The sequence below is a fragment of the Cuculus canorus genome, chromosome 20 (genome assembly GCF_017976375.1).
Source record: "Cuculus canorus isolate bCucCan1 chromosome 20, bCucCan1.pri, whole genome shotgun sequence".
Lineage (NCBI taxonomy): Eukaryota > Metazoa > Chordata > Aves > Cuculiformes > Cuculidae > Cuculus > Cuculus canorus.
In genome coordinates, this window is record NC_071420.1 from 2,230,394 (window position 1) to 2,255,978 (window position 25,585).

The 25,585-nt window shown below is 37.8% G+C and overlaps 1 protein-coding gene across 10 annotated transcripts in view; it reads left to right on the forward strand.

The window, feature by feature from the left end:
- The window catches only part of BCAS3 (BCAS3 microtubule associated cell migration factor), a 349,601-nt gene that overhangs the window by 19,463 nt on the left and 304,553 nt on the right, over nt 1–25,585 (forward strand). For all 10 annotated transcript variants that reach the window (XR_008453135.1, XM_054085103.1, XM_054085105.1 and 7 more), the window contains exons 7-8: nt 3,779–3,851; nt 21,518–21,625. Coding sequence is in view for 9 of the 10 variants with exons in the window: in XM_054085103.1 (XP_053941078.1) it covers nt 3,779–3,851; nt 21,518–21,625 (181 nt within the window). In the remaining variant the exon portion in view is untranslated. The remainder of the gene's footprint in view (nt 1–3,778; nt 3,852–21,517; nt 21,626–25,585) is intronic.

Genomic DNA, 25,585 nt, shown 5'->3' on the forward strand with positions numbered 1-25,585 from the left:
GAACTGCCAAGGTAATGTTCTCCAGCCACTGTTGCTCCTTGCAGCATTGCTGTCTCGTCTTCTCAGAAATAGGAGTGGCGTAGGCTGAGGAGGCAGCAGGTATGAATGTCAGATGGGTCTTGAGGGTGTTCTGGGGTGATGTCTTTTTGGGGAATGTGAGAAACAGGTATGATGATGCAGGTACTGGAGGGGAACTTGGGAACTTGATATGTCTCTGTGATACCGGGATTCAGGGAGATAGAACAATGTGATGCTCATGATCTAGAATAGCAACACTTGAAGGAGTGCTTCAAGGTCTGGGATGAGGACAGCAGTTCCAGCACTGTTGATCAGGCATGATACTGAGTAATGTAGTTAGAGCTTACCTGTGCAGGAAAAGTAGGGTTTATAGATGCTACCCTGAAGCTGGGGAAAGAATTCACGCTCTATTTTTAGGACAGACTTGAGCTTCTTCACATATGCTTTATTTTCCATGTGTGTTCAATAAGAAATCAGACACAAAATGGTGATGATTAAGAAATGCAAAGAAAGATTCTACCACCACCCCCTAAAAGGAAGAAGCAAAACAGGGAGTGAAAATGTTGTGTAGGGAATGCCAGCCGTGTGGCCCAAGGTGTTTCCAGGTACTGGTTGGCTGGGGCAGGACCACAAATGCAACACAATTTTCAAGTAACAGATACAGATAAGAGGTGTTTGGTTGAACAGGAGATGTGCTGCATTATTAAGTGGCTGTGATGGAACTTGACCAGTGGAATTACATCCCAGAATAATATACTCTATCATGCATATATGCTTGTGCTAAATAGGTCAGAATTTGACATTTATACAGTGCATTTCTTACTCAAGGGAAACGAGGGTACTTTTCATAGTTGTGAGTCGCTTTTGGGTCCCTGTGAAAATCACTGGAGTGTCACTTTTTATTTCTTAAAACAGGTGTGTTGTTGTCATTGTTATTATTGGCATTATTGAGAGGCCTTAGTGGGCCCAGGGGGTATCTATTCACAGTTCATCAGAAGTACAGTACATAAGCTGCTTTGAGCTTATGTGTAGATAACCTTTTGGCTTCATAAAATTCGAAATGGTGATTGGTATGAAATTTCATTTAGCCGCAGATATTTTTTTTCAGTTTAAGTATACTAAGGGAAGTTAGATTTTTGTTTTAAAAAACCCATATATCGTTTAGCTAAATGGAGCTGTAGATAAGGTGGTGCCTTGTTGGCAGGAAGGACAGTTTTCATTACTGTAATTGTGTGATTTGTCAGGATTTTCAGCTTTTTATAAATGCTGTAGTGTTATATGACAGAATTAAAAGGATTTTGAATAAAAGGAGTTTAAGAAAAAGACTTTGCAACAGGATTTCAATACTTTTTGTATTTGAGGGATTTAGCGAGCTGTTTTTCATTTCAATCATCCTGCTGCATTTTGTTAAACACTGTGTGTGGAGCAGGTGTGTGCAACGTCAGTGCATCGCACATGCAAATAAACGCAATTTTACAAATAAAAATTAATCCACCATAACTTGGAAGATTAAATCCCACTGCAGAACTAGAAAGGGTTGCTGACTCCATTAAGCATTGCAGAAAGCAACACATGTCGCGTTTTGCAATCTCGTGAATGGGACCGCTATTAACCTGATTTAATGCTCTGCAGTGTCCTCAAAATAATGATCCTTTTCTACAATATTAATGTTTACATTCTGAAAGTATATATTTGAAGTAGAAAATGGATTTTTTTAAAACGAGGACCTCAGTTATTACGGCTGAAATCAGAAGTTTAAGCACCTATTGTACAAACGTTGCAAATCTGTATTGTGGGTATTAAAAACTGGTATTCCTTTTGATTTCACATAGCTGTTCTCTCCACCACCTTTCTTCCCCTTGCTCCCCTTTCCTTGTTAATAAACTTAGAACTGGACCATAAAAAAACTATGAATTCATGTCTCTCATATATCCTAGTTAAAAAAGAAAAAACCCCAACAAGTCTAGTTAAATAGTTAGGGTAAAATCCTGGCTCCGCTGAACTCAATGTCAGAACTCCTGATAGTCAGCATTTCACCCTCAGTGCTGAGAGGCACTGGTGAAGGGCACAGAAATAAATGGAGTTCAACTGTTATTTGTATCGAAGAAAACAAATCGGTTACCAGATTCTTAAGAAGGCTGTGTGTTTCATTTATCAATTTACAGGTCAGTACGTACAGTACAGGTCTGACTCATAGAAGCCCTTGAAATAATAGGAATAAAAGGAAAATACATTTGAATGTTTTAGGTTACTTGTAAAGCTATTGTTGATGGTGAAATTATTGATGTGACCCATTTGACTTTATAAATACCCAAAAGTGTAGGAGGGAAGACTTATCCTTGTACAGATGAGAGTACTGAACAGTTTTTGTTACAAATTAATTGCATGTACTTGAGTTATTAATAATTAACAGAGACTGTTATGTGAAAATGTATATTGTTAATTGTTGTGCCTTTCTGAATAATTGATTTAATGCAGTAGAGCAGTATTTGTGAATTAAATTTTGAACAGACTATATCACTAATATTCTTTATAGATCAAAGGGCTTGGTGTATAATGGAGGAAAAAAATTTCACTATTCATCACAGACATGCATAGCTATAGATAGATAGTTTAAAAGGCAAAAAGGTTGAAAGAAAATGGAAGAAATTTAGTAGTGGTGGTGGTGGTGGCTGTTATTCTATTATTTAAGTTAGGTAGAAGCATACTCTGGAATTCAGTAAATCTTCACGAGTAGAAGAGAGTATTTTTTACCCAGTTTTAGTTTCTTTTTTGTTTACGTAACAATGAGGCAAAGTTTTCAAAGCTTTTAGAATCCCATTTTAAGAAGTGTGGCGTATTTAACAATCCTGTGGTTCTGGAGTCAAGGTGTGACTCTGGTTTGGAGAGAGGAAAGGCTGTGGGTTTAGTCGCCTGGTTCTAGTGCTGGGGGTGGTGGCGTGCCTGGATCCCTGGGCAGGCACGACTGTCTCATCATCTGGATTAGGACAGAGGACAAGTCCGCACTGAACTCTTTCGTTGGGGCTGCGCTGGCGTTACCTGGTGAAGGAAATCACGACACTAGGTTGAATGTGGTGTTAGAGTCGGGTTTCCACTTTGAGCTGACAGCAGGCGTAGCCTAAGCCATGCTGGAAGTTGTTGCTTTTGTAAAGGCTTAAATCGCTTGGTGGCAGAATATAGCGAAGGCTGTTTTGAATTTAATCCTGTATTTTCTTAGGCCCGGGTCACGGGCTGTAAGCATGGCTGTGCGTTAGGCAAATACTGGCAGCCCTGCTCATCACGTGCTAATGAGAGTGGCTGCTCTTATGCTGTGATTTTATGGTTAATACTCTCATATTCCACTTCTGCCTCAGCAGAATAAATTGGAAGCCAGTGTGTGAAACCCACACAGAGCTGGTGACAGCCTTATTACAGACAGCTTTATATAACAATGAAAAGTGAGCAAGTGTTACTTGTTATAGTCACAGAATCCTTAACCCAGCTGAAATGAATAGAAAATAACTCCAGAATCTTGGCCAGACTTTCCTAATCGTTTTGTTACTCATTGCTGTCTCTTTCAAGAACAGTTCTCCCAGTGTTCATGATTCTGCCTGTTACTTGTATTCTATCACTAATCTTGCGCAGGCTGTGAGTTTTGTGTTATATATTCAATATCCTTCCAATATACTGGGCCCCCACAATGTGCACGCTTTTACCTTGAGAGGTAACATGAACAGTACGTAGTGATTTGCTCTTTCTTTTTTGTTTCCGCTCTCATTAGGTGCTCAGAAGTGTGATAATTTTTCTGATAAGCGACCTCTTCTTGGTGTGTGCAAAAGCATTGGATCTTCTGGGTAAGAATATTTTTCGTGAGTAAAGCCTTATGTATAAATTATGGCGTCATCTAAAAAACCCAGTAGATTACATCTTTAAAGCTCCAGTCACTTTTTGCTCATGGGATAACACTGAAGTGCTTTCGAAGTTTTTATCAGTGTGTCAGCATACATTTGCCTTTGGCTTATAACCTCTTTAAAAAGGGAATAAACAGACTTGCTATAAAACAGGTCAGTTATTGTAAGTTTATTTTGTTCTTGGTGTACTCACAATTTTATGATTAGCCTTTCCTGGTGTTAATCCTGGTCAGAATTATTATAGAGACATGTCTAAATCAATTCTGTCTTCTGAAATGGCAGGTAAAATGATGGCTGAAATGATGCAGTAGTGGAACTGAAATATTTCCCTATTGAACAGAAAGGTAAACAAAGTTTCGAAAAGAGTGAATGAGTCTTTCCAAAGACAGCTATTCCAAAGCAGATCTGGAAGTGAAATCCAGGTCTTCCAGCATGCAGTCTGTTACACTGATATATGAAACTATATTGTCTTTCTTTAATGTAAACTAAATTAGATTGGACATGATCGTGACAATAGGGCCAAGGTCCTTATCTTTGCAACATGTAGTCTCAAAATAAAACAAGTCGCCGTGCCCTCATCCTCTCTAGGACACCAGGCTGTTGCTTTCTTAGAGGAGAAACGTGATCTGAAGTGCTGCTGCTCCTTCCAACAATCCTCTGGCATTCTCCTGTGCAAATTTTACCCAGGTTATTGCCTAAAACCTGTCAGAATTTATTTATCAAGGACAATGATTCTAGTGGGGGGGAAAGTTTGACTTCTTCAGCCTTGATAACGATTTGAATTTGTCCCTAACGATTCTTCAAAATGTGCTTCTGGTTGCTGTATTTGGAGCATTTATTGCTCTCTTCCTACAACATCCCTGGTAATTTTGACATTTCCAAATAAGTTGTTGTTACCTATTCTTAATGAAAAAGGATATAGTTAACATTTTGGAAGATTTGGTGGCTAGCACCATGACATGTTGAAGAATATTTGTGGACTCTGCTGTATCTGGGTGCAATACTGTAATTTAAATTCTTGTCCCTGGCAGTCATTTATATAGAGTCTATTTTCAGTAGCTTTTCTAGAAAGTTCCTTGAAGTTGTTAATTTTATGAGTAGAAGGTGAAGAATAAACAGATTTTACACCGGACTTATGATAAAGCTTTAATAGTTTATTAATTCTTCATTACAGTTTAGGAGTTGCTGGGAATTACCAGATGCTATTCTTGAACATAAGAAATCGTATGTGTTAAAGAGCTGTTAATCCTGTGTGTATACAGTTCTGCATAATAGATGAGAGATTGTATTTACAAATGTGTTGATATATTTTGTGATTCTGTTGATACATGTGCATATATTCAAATGCATAAAAATCTTTGAGAAATTTGAATTCAGCAGTTATGAAAATTACACGAGCAAGTTTTAAGTGTTAAAGATGCTAAACCACTAAAGTAGTACTAATCTGATAGAACATAGTTTTTATCTAGATCCACTTCATTGTAATTTGATATATTTTATCTTTTAGGACTGTATCAATGAGATATTGACACGTTCAAATTAGGTGCTGTGATTTCCTGCTTCTGACCACTAGTCTGCATTAGTGGTTACCATCAGGAAATTCTTCTCATTTCTTTTAGCTGTAAAGTAAATACACTATAATGATGCAAATATGATAAAAAAGTATTCTTTTTAATGTAGAGCCCTTGTCAATCTGGAATTGAAAGAATTTTCAAGTAGTCATGAATCAATATCTTCAGAAATATCATTTTTGTTAATTAACTTCAGTATTTTTCACTATCCCTTCAATGTACCATGTACTTCAGTGGAAAGAAATGAATGAATAATTTTGTTTGTGATAATATCCTAGGACTTCTTTTGCTTATTAAGAAACAAAGATGGGTATAAAAGTACTTCATGCAAAATAATGTTTGGCTAAAATCTGTTTTTCCTCGTCATGTATGCAGTGAAAGATCTCTTTAGTAATGCAGAAGTAAAATAGTTTAGCCCAGAATCCCCTAATGTTTTACTGAATTACAGATTTTTGACAGGTCTATAAATATCTTGTTAATTTTTAGTGTGTCTGCCACAAGTTTAACAATATATTAACTTAGAAATCAACTTCTGGATAACTTGGTGTGGGTTGCATCTCTTTCGTAATGTAATCTGGTACAGTATTCGTTGATGTAACACATGCTGATAAATCTCACATTCCTCTGTGTATCAGTATTAAGGTCTTCTTAGTTTTAAATCTAAATTTCTTTGTGACAGCCGTGGTTGAGAACCTGCTTTAAAAAAAAAAATCTACTTTAGTGGATATAAAATGTGTAACTTTGCACTTCGAAAATAATTTCTTGCACCTGCTTTATGTAAAAATTCTGTTGAGAGAGATTTGCCACCGATCTCCACCCTTGTATTCCCTACAATGAGTGTTATACCAAGGAAGAGGAAATTTGTTTTCTAAAATTTTGCCTTTCATCTGAGTTTCTGACTAGCTTTTGGTACACACTTTTTGTATTTTAGCAGTCAAATTTTCCATCTAGTAAAATGACTGAAATGTCTAGCATGGTTTCACAATATAATCTTTTAAAAACAATAGTTTTCACAGCCCTCAACAAGGATGCAGTCTTGACACATAAATGGGAAACAGATTGTGGGTTTTGGCTGATGCTCCTATGCTGGTTTAGATGTTGGTTCAGTCAACTTCAGTCTTGGATTACAAGATTTGCAAATTAAAGGAAAACCGAAAAGGAAAGAACATCTGCATAAATTTTGGTTTTGCAGAGCTTTGTAGGGGCAAGCTTATTTGTTCTTAGTGATAAGAGAAACAACGCACACAAAATGAAATGGTGGGTTTTGGTACATAATGACTTTTCTAGGTGGTGAGACATCAAGGTAAGTAATCTTTACAGTGAACAGAGAATTTTGTTTCCCCCCCCTCAAAAAAGTAGTAGTGATGGCGTGGCAAAACTCTTCACTGTGTGCTGTTCAGAGCTGCTCACTTGAAAGATAACTAGGTAAGACCAGCTACGTTAAATGAAATATTTTCCTGTTTTCCTCATATGGGTTTTCGAAACTGTATTTTTTGGAACATGCTGGATCTGTAGAATACCTTGAAATACTTCAGAGAGGTCGAAAATACATCAGACGTACTTTTTTTTTTTCGTAGTAGAATGTAAATGTATCAGTATCTTTAAGTAAATGCTTCATTTTAGCTAACAGAGATATTTAAGGGTAAATTGCCCAGTATAGTTATGCTCTGTTTTAGATTCTAAGGAAGAAATCGTGGTTTTGAGAGTGATTGCCCATCTGCTCTTCAGTAAATGATACAGGTAACAAGAAAGCTTACAAAACAGTAGTGACTGTGCCAGGAGATAAAAAAAAAAGGTGTGTGTAGGTGCAGGGAAGGCAGAGATGAGTAATTGCAGTGTCTTACGTATGAAACCACTGCTCCCAAGCACAGAACACCTTAAATACTTCAGCGTCTACCTTTCCTCAAGTGTTCTGGTAACTCAAGCGTTTACCCGGTCTTGTTTAACTGTGAGTTACCAAACTTTGTTTCTTATCTAAAGAGTGTTTATTTTATTTTTCTTTTTGTTTTCCTTACAAGCGAAGCAGTTTATCCTACATGGGCGACAAAATTCTTGCAATGAAACGCATACCAGCCTAACTAAAGGATTGTATCAGTACAGCTGTGGGCTTACAGCAGCGTAGTTCTTGCTGCTAGACATCTAGCGGCAAGGACAGCTTGAAATTCCTGCTCACTTTGTCCGCTTGTGCTGCTGCCTCTTCAGCTGGTGGTAGGACTGTACAGTAAAGGAGATGACGGAAATAATCCAAGTGAAAAGTAATGCTCCAAGTTTACTTTTTAATGATACGGATCGTTTCAGTCAGCTGGCTTACAGACAGTTGCATGCAAAATTGCAAGGTGTAACTGAGAATATAGTCCATTTAGCTGGAAGGTGGGAGTGAGCACAGAGGAAGGAATTTCTTGTTAGCTTCGCTGCTGAAGCTGGTTAGCCAAGAACTCTGGTCTCGCTCGCTTGCTGTAATGCTTTATTCTGTTGGCCGTACCTCTTAACAGAGCAAAACAAAGAAGGTAGAAATGCTATAAGTAATTTATCCCAACAATCATGTTTCTGGATAGCAATATTTCATCTTTTGTTACTAATCCAGCAGGAGATAAGGGGGAAAAAAAATCCTAAAGTTCTTGAAATGCAAGCCAGATCTCTTAAGCCCACCTTCCAAAATTTATTTGACACTTTGTGCGCTTGTCCTTTTCCAAACAGCCAAATATAATGCATAAAGGATTAGGAATTTATGCTAAAATCTTACATAGGCATGTGTGATAATTAGGTAACACTACAAGTATAATGAATTATAAAATCGATTATGAAGTAGGAGTTTGAGGCTGGTAGATTTCTACGTTGTGGAGTATAAAGCACCTCAGTTGGTAACATATGCACTCATTTCATAGCATGTGTTGGGTTTTTAGTATTTAGTTTTAGAAAGACATAGTCATTTAATGACATGAGTGGATGGAAGATTTTGGATGACTTGAAGAATTGGATGGGCGTCACTTAAGGGCATTAGAAGGAATAGGTAATCTTTCTTAATCATGGGTGGAGAAGTGACATAAGGGCAAGTTAAGGAAGGAGGAGTAGTTGGGACAAACAAAATGTGTAACTTTGGCTAGGCAGCTTTCTTTTTTCCCCCCGTTGATTACAAGGCAAATCGAGTGGCATCACATTTTCAGGAAGTGTTCTTTATTAACGTGGCTACTGTAGACGAGAACCTACCTACTTTCACACAAGTTTAACTCAGGAAGGTGTTTGTGGGAGTGTTAAGGTTTGGGTAGAAAGCAACTTTACATGAGTAAGAATAGAAACAATGCAATTAAAGCGTTAATATTTTCTCACATTAGTATTTTAAAATCACACGACCCCGTTCCTTATCTGGCAAAGAAACTACTTCATGCTGAAACACAGTGTCCAGTTCTAAGTGTCTGTGGCTTTTAATGTTTAAAATTAGCTAGCTGTGAAGGGACTTGTCAGAGACAAACGGCAAAGCTTTCTGGAAGGATCACCCACGAGAAGGAAATTAGCTATGATGAATGAAGTTCTTGTTCACAGTTCTCACACTGCTCAGGGTTACTCTCCCTGGAATAGTTCTGCTGGAATGCCATCCCAATGCCGTGGTTATGCCGTGGGCTTGCCTGGCCATGCCAGAGACCGAAACGTGTACTTCAGTGTGTAAAGAGTGTATCCACTCAAGGTAAAATCCAGCATGTTTTTTTCAAATCACACATAAAAATAGGCTGGACAGATGGTTGTGATTTTCAATTCTGTTGGACACCATGAAGTAGATTTCATGAAGTTCGTTAAATATTTGTGGTCTTTTATTGAAGACTATGTAAAATTTGGTCATATTTTTTCCCCCAGACTTATTTTTTCAAAGACTGTAAGGAATATATAGGTTTAGATTTCTAGAGAGCTAACTTAATTTATTTGGTTTTGTTTTAAAAGGCGTAGTAGAGCTTTTTAAGTTGGAAAAGCTCTCTCGTTTCTATTATCTTTGAGGGATTGATTCCCAGAGGCTTTTGTACTGTTGAAAAACTGTGAAGCATCATTAACTGCAAAGTGTGCTGTCCTATCAACTGCCTCGCAAAGATTTCCTTCCTTTCTTGCGGATGAAAAACATTATCCTCTCTGCTTATTGTAGGAAAAGACAGTTTAGTCTTAACAGGTTGTGTGGTAGCTTTTAAGATGCTGAGAGACACAGCCTTTGAATAAAGTAGTTTATATTCCTTTTAGTGATGTTGGATTTGATTATTGTATGATGTGCTAAGGATTGCAGTGTTCTTCACGTTAAAAATAGCTCTTCAGATCCCAGATTCTTTTTCATTTAACTTGTTTCTATAGTTATGTTAATGTACTTCAACTATTTTTTAAATGTTGAAGTAATGCTTCCGGGCAATTCTGTGAATTTTCTCAGAGATAAAAGTGCTAGGAGATACAGCTTTAATGGAACAAGGTAGTGTTTCCATTAGTAAATACCGAAGGTAGGAGAGATCTGATGTTCTTATGATGTACCAAATGTTTGTCTGCGTGAACTATAGTGAGAAATGACCTTTGAACTATAATAAACTGTTAATCTTGGATCAAAACTGGAAGGAAGAAAATGAGTATTTGGGGTCAAAGTTTGACCGGTTGGTGAGAACTACGGGTAGTTTTGACCTTCTAAAACTTTGATTTATTAAGCTGTAAAAAGATAAGCCTTTTCGAAGCGATTCTTGGGATAGCGTGGAGGTTTGGGAGAGCAGATTTCTGAGCTGAGGCGTAGTTTCATTTTACTGCTGTTCCAACCCCCGTGCGTGTAATGGCACGGGGAGGAGATGGAGGGAAGGAAGTAGCCGTTCGCTAAATGCACAGCCAGATAAAACCAGCTGGAGCACATACCTTCCTTGAGTAACTTGTCAAAGAAGCACTACAGGGAAAAGATAATGCACAGCGCCATTACAGGCAAAGCTGCTGGTTCCAGGGCCACTTTAAATTCCACTTTGAATTATTAAATACTGTAAACGCTATAAAGTTAATTAGAAGAGGAACAAACTCTACAAAGACAAATGTGTTTTCAATATGTTTCTCAGGGAGGGTACAGTAGAAACCAGTGAATGAGAGGAAATTTATTTCTGGCAGCACTCTAGACATGGAACTGTGGTTGAACTTTTTACCCTAATTACGTCCCCGCTAATGCCTGCAGCGGTCTGGAATCAAAGCGGCCCTTCAGGCCCTGGAAAGTCTCTGATGTGGCGAGCGTTTGTTGTGTGATGAGGGTTACTTAAGAAAAAACAGAATATTGTGACAGGATTTTTCAAAATTTCTCAGTTACCACCCACCTCACTTGTTGCCTACAAAAATAGAGTAATTGTTTGCATCTGTGTGTTTTTGTCTGTCTTAGAAATAGCTGTTATAAATCAATGTGACATAGGCCCAGGGAACTGTTGAGGATTATATTTTCTTTTCTTGTATGTTTTTGGGTTATTTCTTTGTTATATACTGTAAGAAGGATTTGAACTATCTTACAAACTAGAAATTTCAGGATGATTTAAGTTGTTCTTTTTCTCTGAGGATATTAGTACCAGCAGATACTGAGTTCTCAATCAATTACAAGATGATACTATTTAATGTTTTTTCCTAAATAATGGCTGACGCTTCATGCTTGTAGTTTGAGCAGCTAATTGCAAAGGGCAGTAACTCACAGCCCTTGTATCTGTATTGTTACACAGTTTCTGCCACTTGAGTAATTTTCTACAACTTGGCGTTATTTGAACCTTGCATCTCTTACTGCATCCCATTTTCGGTCTTACACTGGTCTCTCTGGAGTCCTTCTCCTTTTGCTTTTCTTTCTTTCCTTCAAAATATTTAATATATAGAGCAGAAGTCAGGGGGCTTTGCTGAGCTCAAGCATTCATGTATGGATTAAATTCTTTTAAATCTCTGAAGTGAGGAGGAAGACAGTTGGAACACAACAAATAGAACCATTACAAAAAAATCTGATATAATTACCCTTTTTCTCTAGTTCTGATCTGTTTTTGAAGGAGGACGAATATGTTTTGTTAGCTTTAAAATTTTAAATTCATAAATAATTTCCAATGTGTAATACAGTATTTTTTTCTTCAGTAATTCAAAATGGAGATTTAGAAGGCTCTTTCTGTGCGATAAAGCTATAAAGCATGTTCTTAAAAAAAGATCTTGCTTAATCCATTCTCTCTTTACTTTCTGACTAGGCAGGATATTCAGACTATCACCTGAGAAGACCTTTTACTGCCTTTTCGGATGGTTGCTCACAAATTTCCTTTTAAAATTAATTGTGATGTAAATTATTGCTATAGTATAATGATCTCATTTTACAGATGAGGCATTAATAAAATAACACTAAAAGTTGCAATCAGTTTTGCCTGCAGAATTTGAAGGACCATCTCTCCCATCCCAGCATCTGCTCTGTTAGGTGACTGTCTCTGTGGTGAGAATGCAGGATTTCTGTCGTCTTTCCTTAGCAATTGTACTTCCTTCTGGAAATATCAGCTGCATGTAATTATGAAATTCCTCCAAGTGTTATGAAAAGTGGTCCAGGAAAGGAGGTGGCTCTGTCGGTGGCTTTGTGGGGAGAAAGGCGGTAACATAAGCTAATGCTTTTTTTGATATTGGGCAACTCATATAAGAATCTGAGCCGTAAGGCTAGGTTACAGAAAAGCAGACGATTGGTTTTGCTATTTATAGTTTTCCTTTTTCAGAGTAATTACTACACTATCAGGTACTATGTTCAAACCAGCTTTCGGTGAGTTGAGTTACAGTGAAAATTCTGCGCGTCTGAAGATCATGGGCTGCTGTGTCAAGTCGTAAATTAAATCAAGTAAGACATAAGAACATATAATTAATGGGCACTGGTGAAAGTTTTGACCTACCTGATGTGACCAGAACCTCACAGAGGCATTGCTGTTCACAACACTTTTCGAGTGCCTTAACCATAAGATCTAACCTTATCTCTGCTTAACTTCAGTCATCTGCGCTCTAAAGCCCTCTGAGTCTTTCTTGGAAATGGAATTGTTTTCAGGGTTCTCAAAAATTGTAATTTGAGCCATATACTAGAGTATAAACAATTAAGTTTTAGCAGATTTGTAAGCAGCTGGAAGTTGTCTGCTGTCATGCAATGTGAAGTAGAGAGGCTGCTTAATACAGAGGTGATGAAGTGTTGCAATGTCCCGTTAGTTTCTGCTTATTTTGTTACTGATAGGAATGGCAAAACTATTTCAGTTAAAACAGGTTGGTACAGGGTTTTGTCTTTAACGTTGAATCCAGAAAGGGGTTTTGCATGGTGGTTGGATGATGAGTCAGGCAGGCATGGAGCTGCTTGCTTCGTTTGGCCTTTGTGGAGGCGACTACATGGGAGATGAGAAGATGCCAATAGGCCTCTAAAAACAGAAGTTGGGGTTTTTTTTTTTTTTTTTTTAAGCCTATATCCATAGAACAATCAAGGATAGCCAGGGCGGTTTGATACCTTTTGTATAAAAGGACTTTTTGGTTACACACAACAAGAAAATTTAGTCCAGAATATACCCCAAAATTTATTCTGATCTGAAAAGTGGAGCTCCAGATGTACTTTTCCTCAGTGATAGCTATGGTCAAGTAAGCCTTGCAGATAAACAAATCTCTTGAGATGCCGCTAATCTTCCTATATTAACTCACTCGAAATGTGATGGGACAGCTATGTTTTGTAACATGTGGTATGTCTCAGTGAAGTGGAAAGTGTGTCACACTCCAGTCTCTCTGCAAAAGCGTGCCACAGCTGAAAAGCCAGCTTGTGCTATATTTTACACTTCAGTGACAGGCATGCCACATGCCATGGAATGAAGCACTGTAATAAAACATGCTGCGGTACATAAAGGTAGGTTGTAGGCTGTTGTATGGATTTATTTAGCTTCATGCATTTTGAAATTTCAACAAAACAAATCTAGGAAGTCTCTTCTGATGATGAGAATGAGTAATGTTGTTATGGGCAGAAAACAGAGCAGCAGAAATGCGTTACGTACTGCTGGTAGTGCAGAATGTGGGAAGTGCCATCTGCTGCCAAAACTGAAGAGTAATTTGGAGGTTGCTAAGCATTTTAATGTTTTGAAGGATTCCCCTTCCCTTTTACTTTTCTCCTTGAACCGATGGTACTGTTGTATCTGTTATGTTAATACCAATATATTGATAAAACCAAGTCTCAATTTTTCCTCCTCTTGTTGATCTACGACAGTCTTTCCAACACCTCAACTACAGGTGGAAAGCAAAGGAGCTATTGACTTGATTGAACAAAAGTGAACATATCGGCTGTCAAAAGCATTCAGCTGAACAAATCGGTGACCTCCATCAGTTCAAAGCATCTGTTCCAGGATTGTCAAGAAATGTGTATTCTCAGATTATCCCCCTGCGCAGCCCTGAGAGTGCACAGTTTTCATCCCATTCAGTCGGGGGTTTTGCCTGTCGCATGAGCTGTGGTTTGTGAGTGAGGGTAACCTCACTGGATCAGCAGTGGCATCTGAATGTTCATCTGATGCCAGTGTGTGAAACTGGTGAGGAAATGTTTCCCTGCATTGCCCTTTAGTAGCTAAGCTTTTTACCACATTGAAATGAATGGTTTTAATTTATTTAATGTAGGATTAATGTAGGCTCAGCTTGCTCAGTAACTGGATCTTTTCTTGTGCCCTGCGTGGCAGGCATTTTGGTGCATCTTTTCTGCTGGCAGAGCTATGGTAAATTTTAGGCAGTAGGAGGATTGTTTTTGTGGAGGCTGCAGCGGAGAAGTGTGGTTTTGTCAGTGTCCAGTTCATCACAAGTTTAGGATGCAATACTCTGCAAACCCTGTGGTGGAAATCAGTTTGCCTTCACCCACGAGTAGGTCTGAGTCCATATAGGAAAGGATGGCAGACATCCATGCATCTGCATTTTTAGTCATTGTACAAGAAAACAGTGGTAAAATTACATGAGCGGATACCCTGAAAATGCTTGAACTGATGGGTTCTCAGTCCAGATAATCGTATTGTATCACCTGTAAATACCTGGTGTTTGTTTTTTTATATTTACTGATGAGAGAGTAACTGCTTTTTGTCCACAGAAACATGGCCTCAATGTATTTATACTCATTCTGATCTTTCAATTTTAAGTAAAGTGTTCAATTAATTAATCTTTATACTAGTTTGTTTTTGTAAATGAATGTGCAAAGCACACTTAGAGCATGGTAGATCTCCCTACAGCCACCTCTCTGGTTCTAATGCTCATTTTTCATATATTTGAAAATAACTCCTTTAAGTAGCTTTGATGTGGACATTCATTCGATATTAAAGCTTTGTTCCCGTCCCTTTTTCCATGTTTATCTCTTGGTAGCATACGTAGATGGAGCTGTATTTCACTTTTAGATTAAACTGAGAACAGTTTAAAACCTGATATATGCTTTCCATTTTATTTTGGAAGCTTATCTCTCTGGTGATAATTTTCATGCAGTGTTTATGCTAGAAGAGTATTATGCAAGGTTTTTTTGTTACGGAAAGCTATGTTAATTTCCAGATGAATTTTCTGATAATAGATTTTTTTTTTTCTGATTGAACTTCTCGTATGTGACCATTTTGTACCTATCAACACGATGGAACATTCTTAAATATATTTAAGGGACAAGTTCCTATATCTTGCTTGTAACTAAGAGCTTCTTTTGTCACCTTTTAAAAACAAATAGCAGCATCTGGAACTCTACAGTTCAACGTAACTGCAGATTGAGCCCAGATAGTACTTTGCTTTGAGCATTTGAAATGTGTCTCAAATTCTCAGATCTAAAGTTTTAAAATGGGCTGACAAGGGTTTTTCACAGGTCTGGGACTTCCGTATTGTCCATTAAAGTTATGATGTCCTTTCTGGTGACAAGTCAGTTTTAAAAGCTGCGTTCCAGCAGCTTGTTTGCTGCATTATTAATGCAACACAGTCTCCTTTTTTTTTCCCCTACCACTGATGTTTTTCCTCTAGTGCTTTTTTTGATAATAAACCATTTCAATTGGGGCTTTTCTTGCTGTGTGTTTTTGTGAAGTGCTTTGTATGTTCATGCCGCTGTGATAAATGCTACTTGTGGTGCATGTGTGTAGTATGTACACTATGGGCTGTTGTTCTGGTAAGTGGATGCACTTGATCTCCTGGAGGGGAGCACTGGCCTTGCCACTTACCAGCAGCACTTGACAACTGATTCAGGGGATGGTAATTAGAACAGCTTCACAGGAGTCTGTGTATCCAACACTCTCAACAGCAAATATCAGCGAGGGAACCGGACCAGACAGTGAGGAAGAAGCCGGTTTGGAAGTCAACATAAAATAGGGTTTGTCTATTTTTTTGTAGAATAAAAAAAGTATCTGATGGAAGGAACTGCAATGGAAGAGAGGCTGAAATATGTGTAGACGGGGAACAATTATTTTTTCTCAGAATCACTGAATTCCAATTATTAAGTTAATTAATTACCTTAGCTGCTGTAGAGGGGGTACAGAAGTAAGCAGCGTAGCTGTCCCCTGGCATGAAATTGGAGGTTTATTAAGAGTTCTCAGATCTCTCCCAAAGGCACGCTGTTGCAAGTATTTTGCTTAAGGTAGGGATCTTTTCCCATAGCTCTTTAAATTGATTAAAAAGTAAATAATTATAAAATTATGTGTTTGCCTTTGGAAAGGACGGCATGTAGAGGACTGGGCAGAACATTTTAAAAACACAAATAGTAGTGTATACATGAGGACAGGCATGAAGAATAAGGCTAAGAATTTGCTTGCTCTACAATAAGCTTACTTTAATGTGCTATTACCATTAAATAATCTTTGATAAGTGCTACAAAGCTTGTGATCGTATTGCAATGTAATTTATTTAGTTATAAGTTTTGCCGTTTAATGAAGTTTAGCTTCTTTAAGAATAATTTTTGCTGAAGAGAGAATGGACGTAACTGACTTAAATAGGTATGACATAACATGGTTGCTTATCTCATTTGCTTCTGTAATTTATAGAATTAATTTATACCTGGGCAGCCAATTATGATAATATAAATTTGCCTGTGAGTAGGAAAGGTTTATATGGTACCCCACCTTGCAGTAAAAGAGAGTTCTTTTCACCTGAGGGCAGGGATTTATGTCACTCCAGAGGCAGAAGAACAAGGTGCTGGCAGTTTCCCTGCAGTGGTTTACAAGCGCCGGGAGCCACAGTCCACTGCCCGGTTCTCCGAGAGGCCAGAGTTATGCCCGGAGAGAGAAAGCAGCCCTTCCTGAGCCAGTCCTGAGGTGCTGTAACAGCTGGGCTCTACACTATGGAGAAAAGCCTTATTTATGGAATTACAAACAAAATACTCCTGTCCTTGAACTCAAGAAGGGGAATTTAAGTATTTAAGCGTTAACATTGGTAAAATGTAGGGATCAATGCGTTAGATGTTGTTTTGATCCTTTTCAATAATTTTCATGAAAAGACTTTGAAAGGAGTGATCCCTCCGCTTCCAGTTCATTACATCTTTGTTCTACCTATCTGATATAACATAGCACAGGAGCTGATGTATGTTAAATCACCTTTTCATGTATTTCCTTTTGTTCCAAAACCTGAGTGGTTCACTTGCATATTGTACCCACAGTTGACTGCACTACTTTTTGTCTAATGGTTGTTTTGGCACGATCACACAAGTCCCACCTTTCTTTCCACACGTGAGCAAACAATGTGTTTTTCCTTTGGTGTGTCTTTCTTTGGGATTCAGGCTGAGACTTGTAGTTTACCTATAACAAAGTGGTTTCTGTAGAATTGATGGCCTTTTCAAAGTGTTTTTGTTGTATGTGTGAGGCGACGAAGGAGGTGAGGGAAGAGAGTAAGATGTACTGATAGACTTGCTCAGAGTATTTGAGGAAGATGCAAGAGTGAACTTTGTTTCTCTTGGTGCTTAACACAAATATTTTAGTGCTGTATCAAATAATTCCCTCCCTTGCATTTAAAGGGTTAGATTTAGTAACATATGTCTAAGATTAGTACAGGTTTTTCTTGTTTAGAAATAAATGCTTCCATGCTTTTTGCAATTTGTGGTACACTTAAAACATCCCTGCTGCTTTGTATTTCACTGCTACACACACTTTTTTTCTAAGTGTCACTTTCTCAGAAATCTTACTCTGCTTTTCCTGGGCTTGAAGGGATCTGTTAAGTACCATGAGCGAAAGTAAGAAAATTACTTACAGAATTGTGTTTGCAGGCTTTTATTGTGAAAAGTTGAGATGCAGAGAGCCAGGGAGTTTGAGGGGAGTAGATGGTGCAAGTCTTAATGAAAGCTTTTTCTGCTGCGGGGTTTAATAAATAAATAATGGAATCTTCGAATGATTATTATTATTTTAATGTTTTCATTTTGATGTGCATCCTTCAGAGAGGATCCTGCAGTACTGAAGAGATCTTGGAGGAGGATTGCACATATATGCTAGGGCTGGAAAACAAACCTTGTAACTTAAGGCTTAGATGTCTTTTTCCCTTGATTGGGTATAGTGACTGGTTGCTTTGGCTGGTTACTCACTTACACAAAAGATAACTGAATGCAGTGGGGTTTTTTGTGTTGTTGACAGAGGCATAAAAGCTGAAAAGCTGAGTGTGTATCAATTCTGTCCTGCAGTAAGAGGTAATTTCATAAAAATAAAATTACCTGAACGTTGGAACAACATAGCATAAAAATAGAGGACTCATTGTTGCTCAAAGTCTTTTAAGATGCGATTAGATTGCTTGGTGAAAAATAACTTCTTTGAGCTTCTGGGATGTTTTGTGCATGGCCTGGAAAGAGACGATGATCTCTCTAGTATCGAAATCTGTTAATCTTAGCAAACCTTCTTCAGGGCCTTAAGGAGAACAGAATTGCCTTTGTGGAAGCAACGTGCTAATAATATTACTACAAAGATCATAATCAAATCTCATGCTTCAACTTTCCAGCATAAAGGCTCAGGAAGGAATTTTTCCAATATACAATTAAGTAACTCTGTACTGCGTTCTCTGGGTTTGTTTTGCTTGTCTTCCCCTTCTGTGAAGTATCGGAGAGTGGCCACCGCTAGAACAGGTTACTAGATAATCCGAACTACTGTGCTTGGTTTCAGTTTTACACTTCTCAAACATGTTTGTTTTTTTTCTTCTGGACTCCTGAGGCCATTCTGTAATTGCTGTCTATTCTTTCTTTGATTGGGATGTTGATCATCACACGGCAGAGTGCGGAGAGGCAGCAGGGAGGAAAGGAAACCCTTGTGAGCAGGCAGAGTAAAATCTTTTCTAGGCACAGAAAATTTTGGGCTTGCGTTGTTTCCATCACTCTTGTCCCCTCTTTCCCCATATAAAAACTGTGTGTATTTTGTACAGCGTCTGTATGCAAACATTTTGCGTAGCACTTTTATAAACGGTGCGAGTCATTGCTAGCAAATCTGTGAAGAGGTGATAGTTATGTCGTGATGCATATGCACAGATGTATTCAAGTGCCAGCTGTACAAGGCATCTGTTATTTTTCTTCTGTCCCTGCACTGCAACAGACAAATAGAAGAAGATACAACAGCTTGGCTGTATTTGTATGTTTATTAATGCCAACATTTTGAAGTTGTTGGTGAATTTATGCCCATTACCTTTAAAAGAAACTGTTGATATCTCTGCATTAAGCAGCTATTTTAACAATCGGGATACATAACAAAGATTTTTCAATAACCTGTGAGAGTCACGTGCAGGGATTTTATTTGTGACAGACTTAATGTTATTACCGAACTGCAGGAACCTGTGTTTTCACATTCCGGTCCTAATCTCTCCCCTTTACCTAATCATCACTGCACTGAAATATGATCAGAGCCCTTCTCATGAATGAGACTTGTATGAACCTTCAGTTTATGAGAAGTAAAGCTTCTTAGTTAGAAGTCTCTTACTTACAATATCTGTATCGTCCTCTGATAAAATGAATGTTCCTTATTCTGTTCCGGAAAGAGAGCAAGATGTGGTAATTTTTTTGTACAATTCTAAGGTGACGATAACTTCCGATTGTCAAGAGATGCTTTTGCAAGTTGCAGGGCTCTCTATTGCAATCCATGGTGGGTTTGATGGTGTTCTGTGGTAATTTGGATACTTGTGGTTTTGTAGCTGAAATTTAAATGTATTAATATTGATTACACTAAATGTTATTTTTCATTGTCAAAGGTGGTGCACTTTCAGCTGCAAGTGTCACCTGTTCTGGCTATTGCCATTTTTTTCTGCTGATTAGTGTACAAGCATCCTTGTCCGTACTTGACCTTGCCTTTGTATTTATTTATGTCAGAAAATAAATATATTATTTTCCCAACATAGATTGTAGCATACCATGGAATGAAAAGAAAGACAGCATTTGGAAGGAGGGTCTTCTGAATTGAGCTAGGTAGCATTTTGGAGTACTTCTGACCTGGTCCGTGCTGTTGCTTGATTGTTAGCACTTGCACTCAAGTTACTGGGTTTTAGCCAGTGAAGTTTAGAAAGCTGTGGTAGAATGGTCTTACTGTGACCAGTCGTAAGGAAGGTATAACATAATTATTCATTTGAGTGACAGAATTATTACCCTTAATTTTGGTGCTGTACGTAGTAGAAGGTACATACTCTTGAGCTGTAGTCATGTATCAGTTGTATGTCGACTCAAAGGGTCAAAATGGAAATGTTCAACAGGGGCTTATATAGAAATACTAATCCGTGTCAATTGTGCTGATATCATTTTGGCGATATCAGCTTCTGGGATTGCTCTTTTGAATAAGAATCTGTGTACTTTTAAATGAAAATAATAATTTCCTATATGTAACAAATGTACTTAAATTAAAAGAAAATTTTGTACGTATACCTTGCTGTGGTTTTCTGCGATTTCCAGTGGCAAAGGGCTTCTAATGCAAAGTAACGAGACTTGAGGCTCACCGTTTTAAAAGTGTTTTTGAAGGGCCTTTGAAGTGCTTAAAAGTAATAAATAGCACCCTCTAGTTATTAGCCTAGGTATGTGCCTAGAAAAATGTATATTTTGGGAAGAATTTCAGTAGGCAAAATGTCAAAACTTATTTTTGTTGTTATTTCTTTGGCAGTTTTCTTCTGTGGGTATTGTTTCTCTGCTGCATAGGTGTTGTATATGCTATTTTATTATCTTGAGGCGTTTGAGGTAAACAGTTGGCATTTGTACTCCAGTTCTCCAGAAAATTCTCAAGCAGCTTGAGCAGATCCAGAAGACAAGCAAGTGTTGTGTCAGGAATTGTGTTAAACTCCGTAAAATAAAACAGATACGAGCAAGGGGAAACACCCTCTTTTACCAATACTCAATATATGTTTGTACAGCTGGCCATTTGGGCTCCTTCGTATTCGTTGACCTAGAAGTAGCCAACAGTTTAATGCGTGCTTGGAGAGGGAAAAAGGTGTTATGGAAAAGAACTGCCACATCAAAGGCTCTACTCAGCTTGCAGAATGGTTTCCACCACTACCTTCCTCAACCCTGTTGGAACACTCAGCACTTTCTCCCTCTCAAAAGAAAGCGAGTCTTTTTAATATGAAATGGCCTTAGAGTTTTATTTATATAAAAATGATAAAAGTGACATAAAGCAGTTGAAAAGATCTGTATAGTTCAAACAAAAGTCCATCAGAGATGTAATGTAAATTCTGTGTAATGTGTCTCTATCAAATCAAGTCATATGATTCAGCTGTTGCTTAGGAAGTAATGCTCCCTTTAGGCAAGTGTTGCTCAGCGGAATATTTTTTTTAAATAACTAGAATGTAGTCTAAAACTTCATGCCTATCAAATGGCTGTGTTTTGCTAATCAGATCTGATATTCCAAAGCCTTGTTTGTGACAAAGGGCACTAAGTGCTTGATCATTATTTTCACAATACAGGTTCTTGACTGTTGTGGGTATCATGATTCAATTTTAATCACACCTTACCTTAATGTAGAAGGCGAACCTTTGTTCTCCAGCATTCTGCTTCTACTGATGGATTTTTCATTTAACATGCTAAATAACTTAGGGAGGCTGAAATAACTAAAATACAAGTTCAAAAAATTGCTCCTTTCCATTAAAATCTTCTTTTATTCATTTTAGAACAAGCCCACCTTACTGCTGTGTGGACCTTTATTCTTTGCGAACAGGAGAGATGGTCAAATCCATACAGTTCAAAACTCCTATTTATGATCTGCATTGCAATAAAAGGTAAGGATGTTTACATTCTTTTTCTGTTTGGGCAAGTAAAAACAATGAGTGCAACTTCTAGTGTATGTGCTCTCTGACTTTATTATTTTGGTATTCCTGTAAGCACACCTTTGCTTCTCCATTTCTTAAGTAGCATTGCAGTTTGAGTACATTATGCTTCTCCAGTGACTTTCATTGAAGAAGCTTAAAACATTTTGCATCTGAAATCATTTAAGCTTTTTTCAGTTGTGATGAGAGTGAGCAGGAATCGTTGGAATCCTCTATCATCCACCTACGCATGGAGAAATGGGATCATCAAGAGTTTAAGCAGTATAGAGCACTGTAGAGTTTGTCTCTCGTCTTTGTTCCTTTGTTCTGCCAGATAAGTTGCCTTCCTGCACGTCCAAAAATATCCTAGTGTATGCTCTGTGGTCTACAGAGAATAATATTCCTGTGAGTCAAATGAGAAATCAGCATCTCTTAGGTGGGATGATGTCTCCTAATTTCAGAGAGAAAATGGCTAAGAAGGCTGAGCATCAGGTTGAAAATACTTGCTTCAATAGAATTGTGAGTTCTAATTTTTCTGAATTAACTTCAGATCTTCATCTCTCCCAGACACAAAATTGACTCCCCCCTGTAGTTTATTGGATCTTTTTAAGACAGAAGAGAAAATCCAGAATCCCTATGCTAGATCTCAATGGTCGCTTTACACTCTTGATAAGAGAATTTGAAGCAGTGCCTTTGGTCCAAGTCCATGCTCATGCTGTTTGCTTTAATGCTTCTTTCCTCCCAGCTATTAGTGTTGCCGGTCGTTGTATGTCTTGAGGTGCCTTAGGGAAGTTGTGGAATAAAATTACTGTGTTAACGGTAGAGTGATGAATGAAGAAATTACTGTATTTCTTTGGTAATACATATTTGTTTGCTGAAATTGGTGGTCCTTCAGTAAGGAAGGTGGCATTGTAACACAAATCATTAAGAACAAAACAAAACATCAGAACGTTAGGTTTTCTGTGCCCATTTTGTATGGCAGTAGGTAGCACGCCTACGTGTGAGAAGACCATGAAAGAATACAAGCATGTGTCGCACTCGTGCAGCTGAGGGAAGTCAGCAGTGTTGTAGACTGGACTAGGAGGGAGGGGAAGTGCAAAAAAAAACCCCACCAACCCAAGAAGGCACAAAACTTTTGATAAAAAGACATTTGTCTGTCATTGTACAATCAAAATCTAAGCATAAATGGCAACATTAGGTCAAGTAGAAGTTACAGAAGAAAAGTACTACTACTAAACAAACGGCTTTAATACCACAACTCATCTGATAATAAGTGGGATAGTTTGAAGGTGTAAATTTTTCAATAAGTGAAGAGTGGTAGTGTTATTTTTTTAATCCAAATCAGTCTGCTTGTTGTTGCATGTGGGTATGGTTATTACATGAAAAAATAGTTTCACTGAAGAAACTGAGTTGGCGAGAGTTATGTGCTATGAATAGGTCACTGTTCCTTTAAAGGCTGTCAGAAGGAGTTCAGTTCTTATCTGTGCACTGTCCCCTGAAAAAATTTAAAGTTCCCTTGTGTACAGCGTGATGATAGTAAATCTTTCCAGCCTGGCCTCCTTGCAGAAGAAAAATCCAATTGTAAAAACAGTCAAAAGGCAAATCATCATTCAGAATCTCTCCCAACTAGAAAGTCTTTCCAGGTGCTAATGTTTCTTTTCCTAAGTGGTAAAAATGGAAAAGCTACTTCAAAGCTGCGTGGCTGTATCCAGGGTAGCTGCTTTCTGGAACGTATCAGATTCTGTTATTATCCAAGGAGATCTCACTATTTCAGATTGAAAATGCATTAATGGGGCCAAGTGCAGCTCTAATGGTGCGTTAACTGTGCTATAGACTAATGGAGTCCAAAATTTGGATTTAAAATAAAACTTGAGTTTCAGAAGAAAGGAAAACTGTTTATTATTTATGTTTTTATACTCCAGAATCATCCATCTGGTGTGTTTCATTTATGCAGAAAGACAGTGCTTCTTCAAAGAATAGAAAATAAAAATCTACAGGATTGGGAAATAATACTATCAAATATACATTGGTTTTCTGTATATACTTTACACTTGCACATGCATTCCAAGTCTTTCCATTATTCATTAGTTAACTTTGCCTCAGGCCTTGCGAAAGAAGTTGGCATTGATACTTCTCTCCTACAGTTTAAGTAGTTGGAAGAGATGTCATTTAATAATACTGTTTTGTCAAAACTTTATAATAGTTTATATATGCAGAGTTTATAACTTTAAATAATTGAGATTCATAAATTGTAAGTGGACAGGGAAGCATCATTTTCAGAATGAGAGCACTACAAGCAAATCAGAAATCCTACATTAATTTCTTGTATGCATCCGAGTCCTGCTTGTTGATTTGCGTGTTTTGCCCTCTTCTTCCGGCAAGTAAGCTGCTTGGTCTGAAAGTGTATGTGTGCATCCCCTCCTGGGTCTGCACATCTGTGAAGGTGGAAGACTTTTGTCTGAAAACATCTCGTAATTTCTACCTTCCTTCCAAGAATTTGTGCTGCTTGTTTTTAGATGGAGGCATATTGATAAACAGAGCAACAGTGAAGCCTCAGGTCGAGGTGTTATAAACCAAAAGAGTTCTGAGGGAATCCGAGATGCAGAACAGCGCTTATTGCTTTAATCGGCTTCTGTATTGGACAAATAGAAAGCAGCTAGGGTTATACCAGCCTGTTTAAAAGGCTTCAGGAGTTATCTTGGGAGCTGCAGATACAATCTTAAGTGTTTTGGCAAATGTGTTGGCAAAAATAATAGCGAACCCAAGTAGCAGGCATACAGATAAATCATGGAGGAGCATTAGTACAGCTTTGTAGGTGGAAATTGTGACTCAAAACTTATTTATATATCTGAAAGCATCAGCAAGCATGTGGATAAAGTATATAATTTACTTTTAGTGTAGTCCTTCACTGAAATGTTTTACAGGTACTGAGCTCTCATGGGATAAGGAGGAGGTGTTCTGTGGCTGAACGGTTAAACATGGGGAAAAGAGAGCAGGGTTAATGGCTGGTTTTCCCACTGATGGGAGATCGGCTCCCATACCTTTACCCACAGATGTGTGTTGAAACTGATGTGATTCGTCATCCTTTTAAACATTACACTTATTACAGTATAGAATAATTTTCGGATAAAGGATTAGTTGTGCATTTTAGTCACTGAGAAATGAGATTAACATTTTGCCACATCATATCTTTACAGTTAAAGTTATTAGGACAACACGTAATGTTTCGTATTGTCAGCTAATTAAAAAATATTGTCTCATAGTCTTCCTAATGAGAGAATAATCAGATTCTTAATTAATCATGTCATATTGCTAAATGCTCTTTGTAGCTGGTAGATTTTATCTGTTTATTTGTTGGCTTCCCAGGTGGTTCTTTCATTTCAACAGTTTAAGAACTTGCTTTTGAGAAGTAATCAATGTTGCAGAAGGTGTATCCTAGTTACAGAGCTTTCAAGATGCTTACGTTTCCAAATTTGGCCTCTGTTAATTTAGACAGTGCGGTGTTTCATGCATAGTTGTTACACGGCTGTTGTTCTGCTCCTTTATTGAGTAATGAACAGGTATTTTACAAAAAAAGTGTGTACGCTTACAAGTGAGGCTGTAAACGTAACCCCCCTGATTTTGCTAATGGACACAAATCCTGCTTCTCTCAACTGTGTTTGTGTGCTGATGTTCTTGGTATGAAAAAACCTTACTTTTAGTAAATAAGATGGTTTAATAAATTCGCAATGAGATTAGGAATGGGATTATTTCAAATGTAGCTTGTGTTCCACCGATTGTTGATTTGATTGTTCTTTGAGTCATTGAAACTAATTCAGGATCCTTGCAATTCCATCCTTTCTTTTTAATGGAGCTTTTACTGCAGGAGGTATATCATAAATATGCTGTGTTGTTCTGTATCATATCTGTGTACTTCCTGAAGTGAAGGTTATG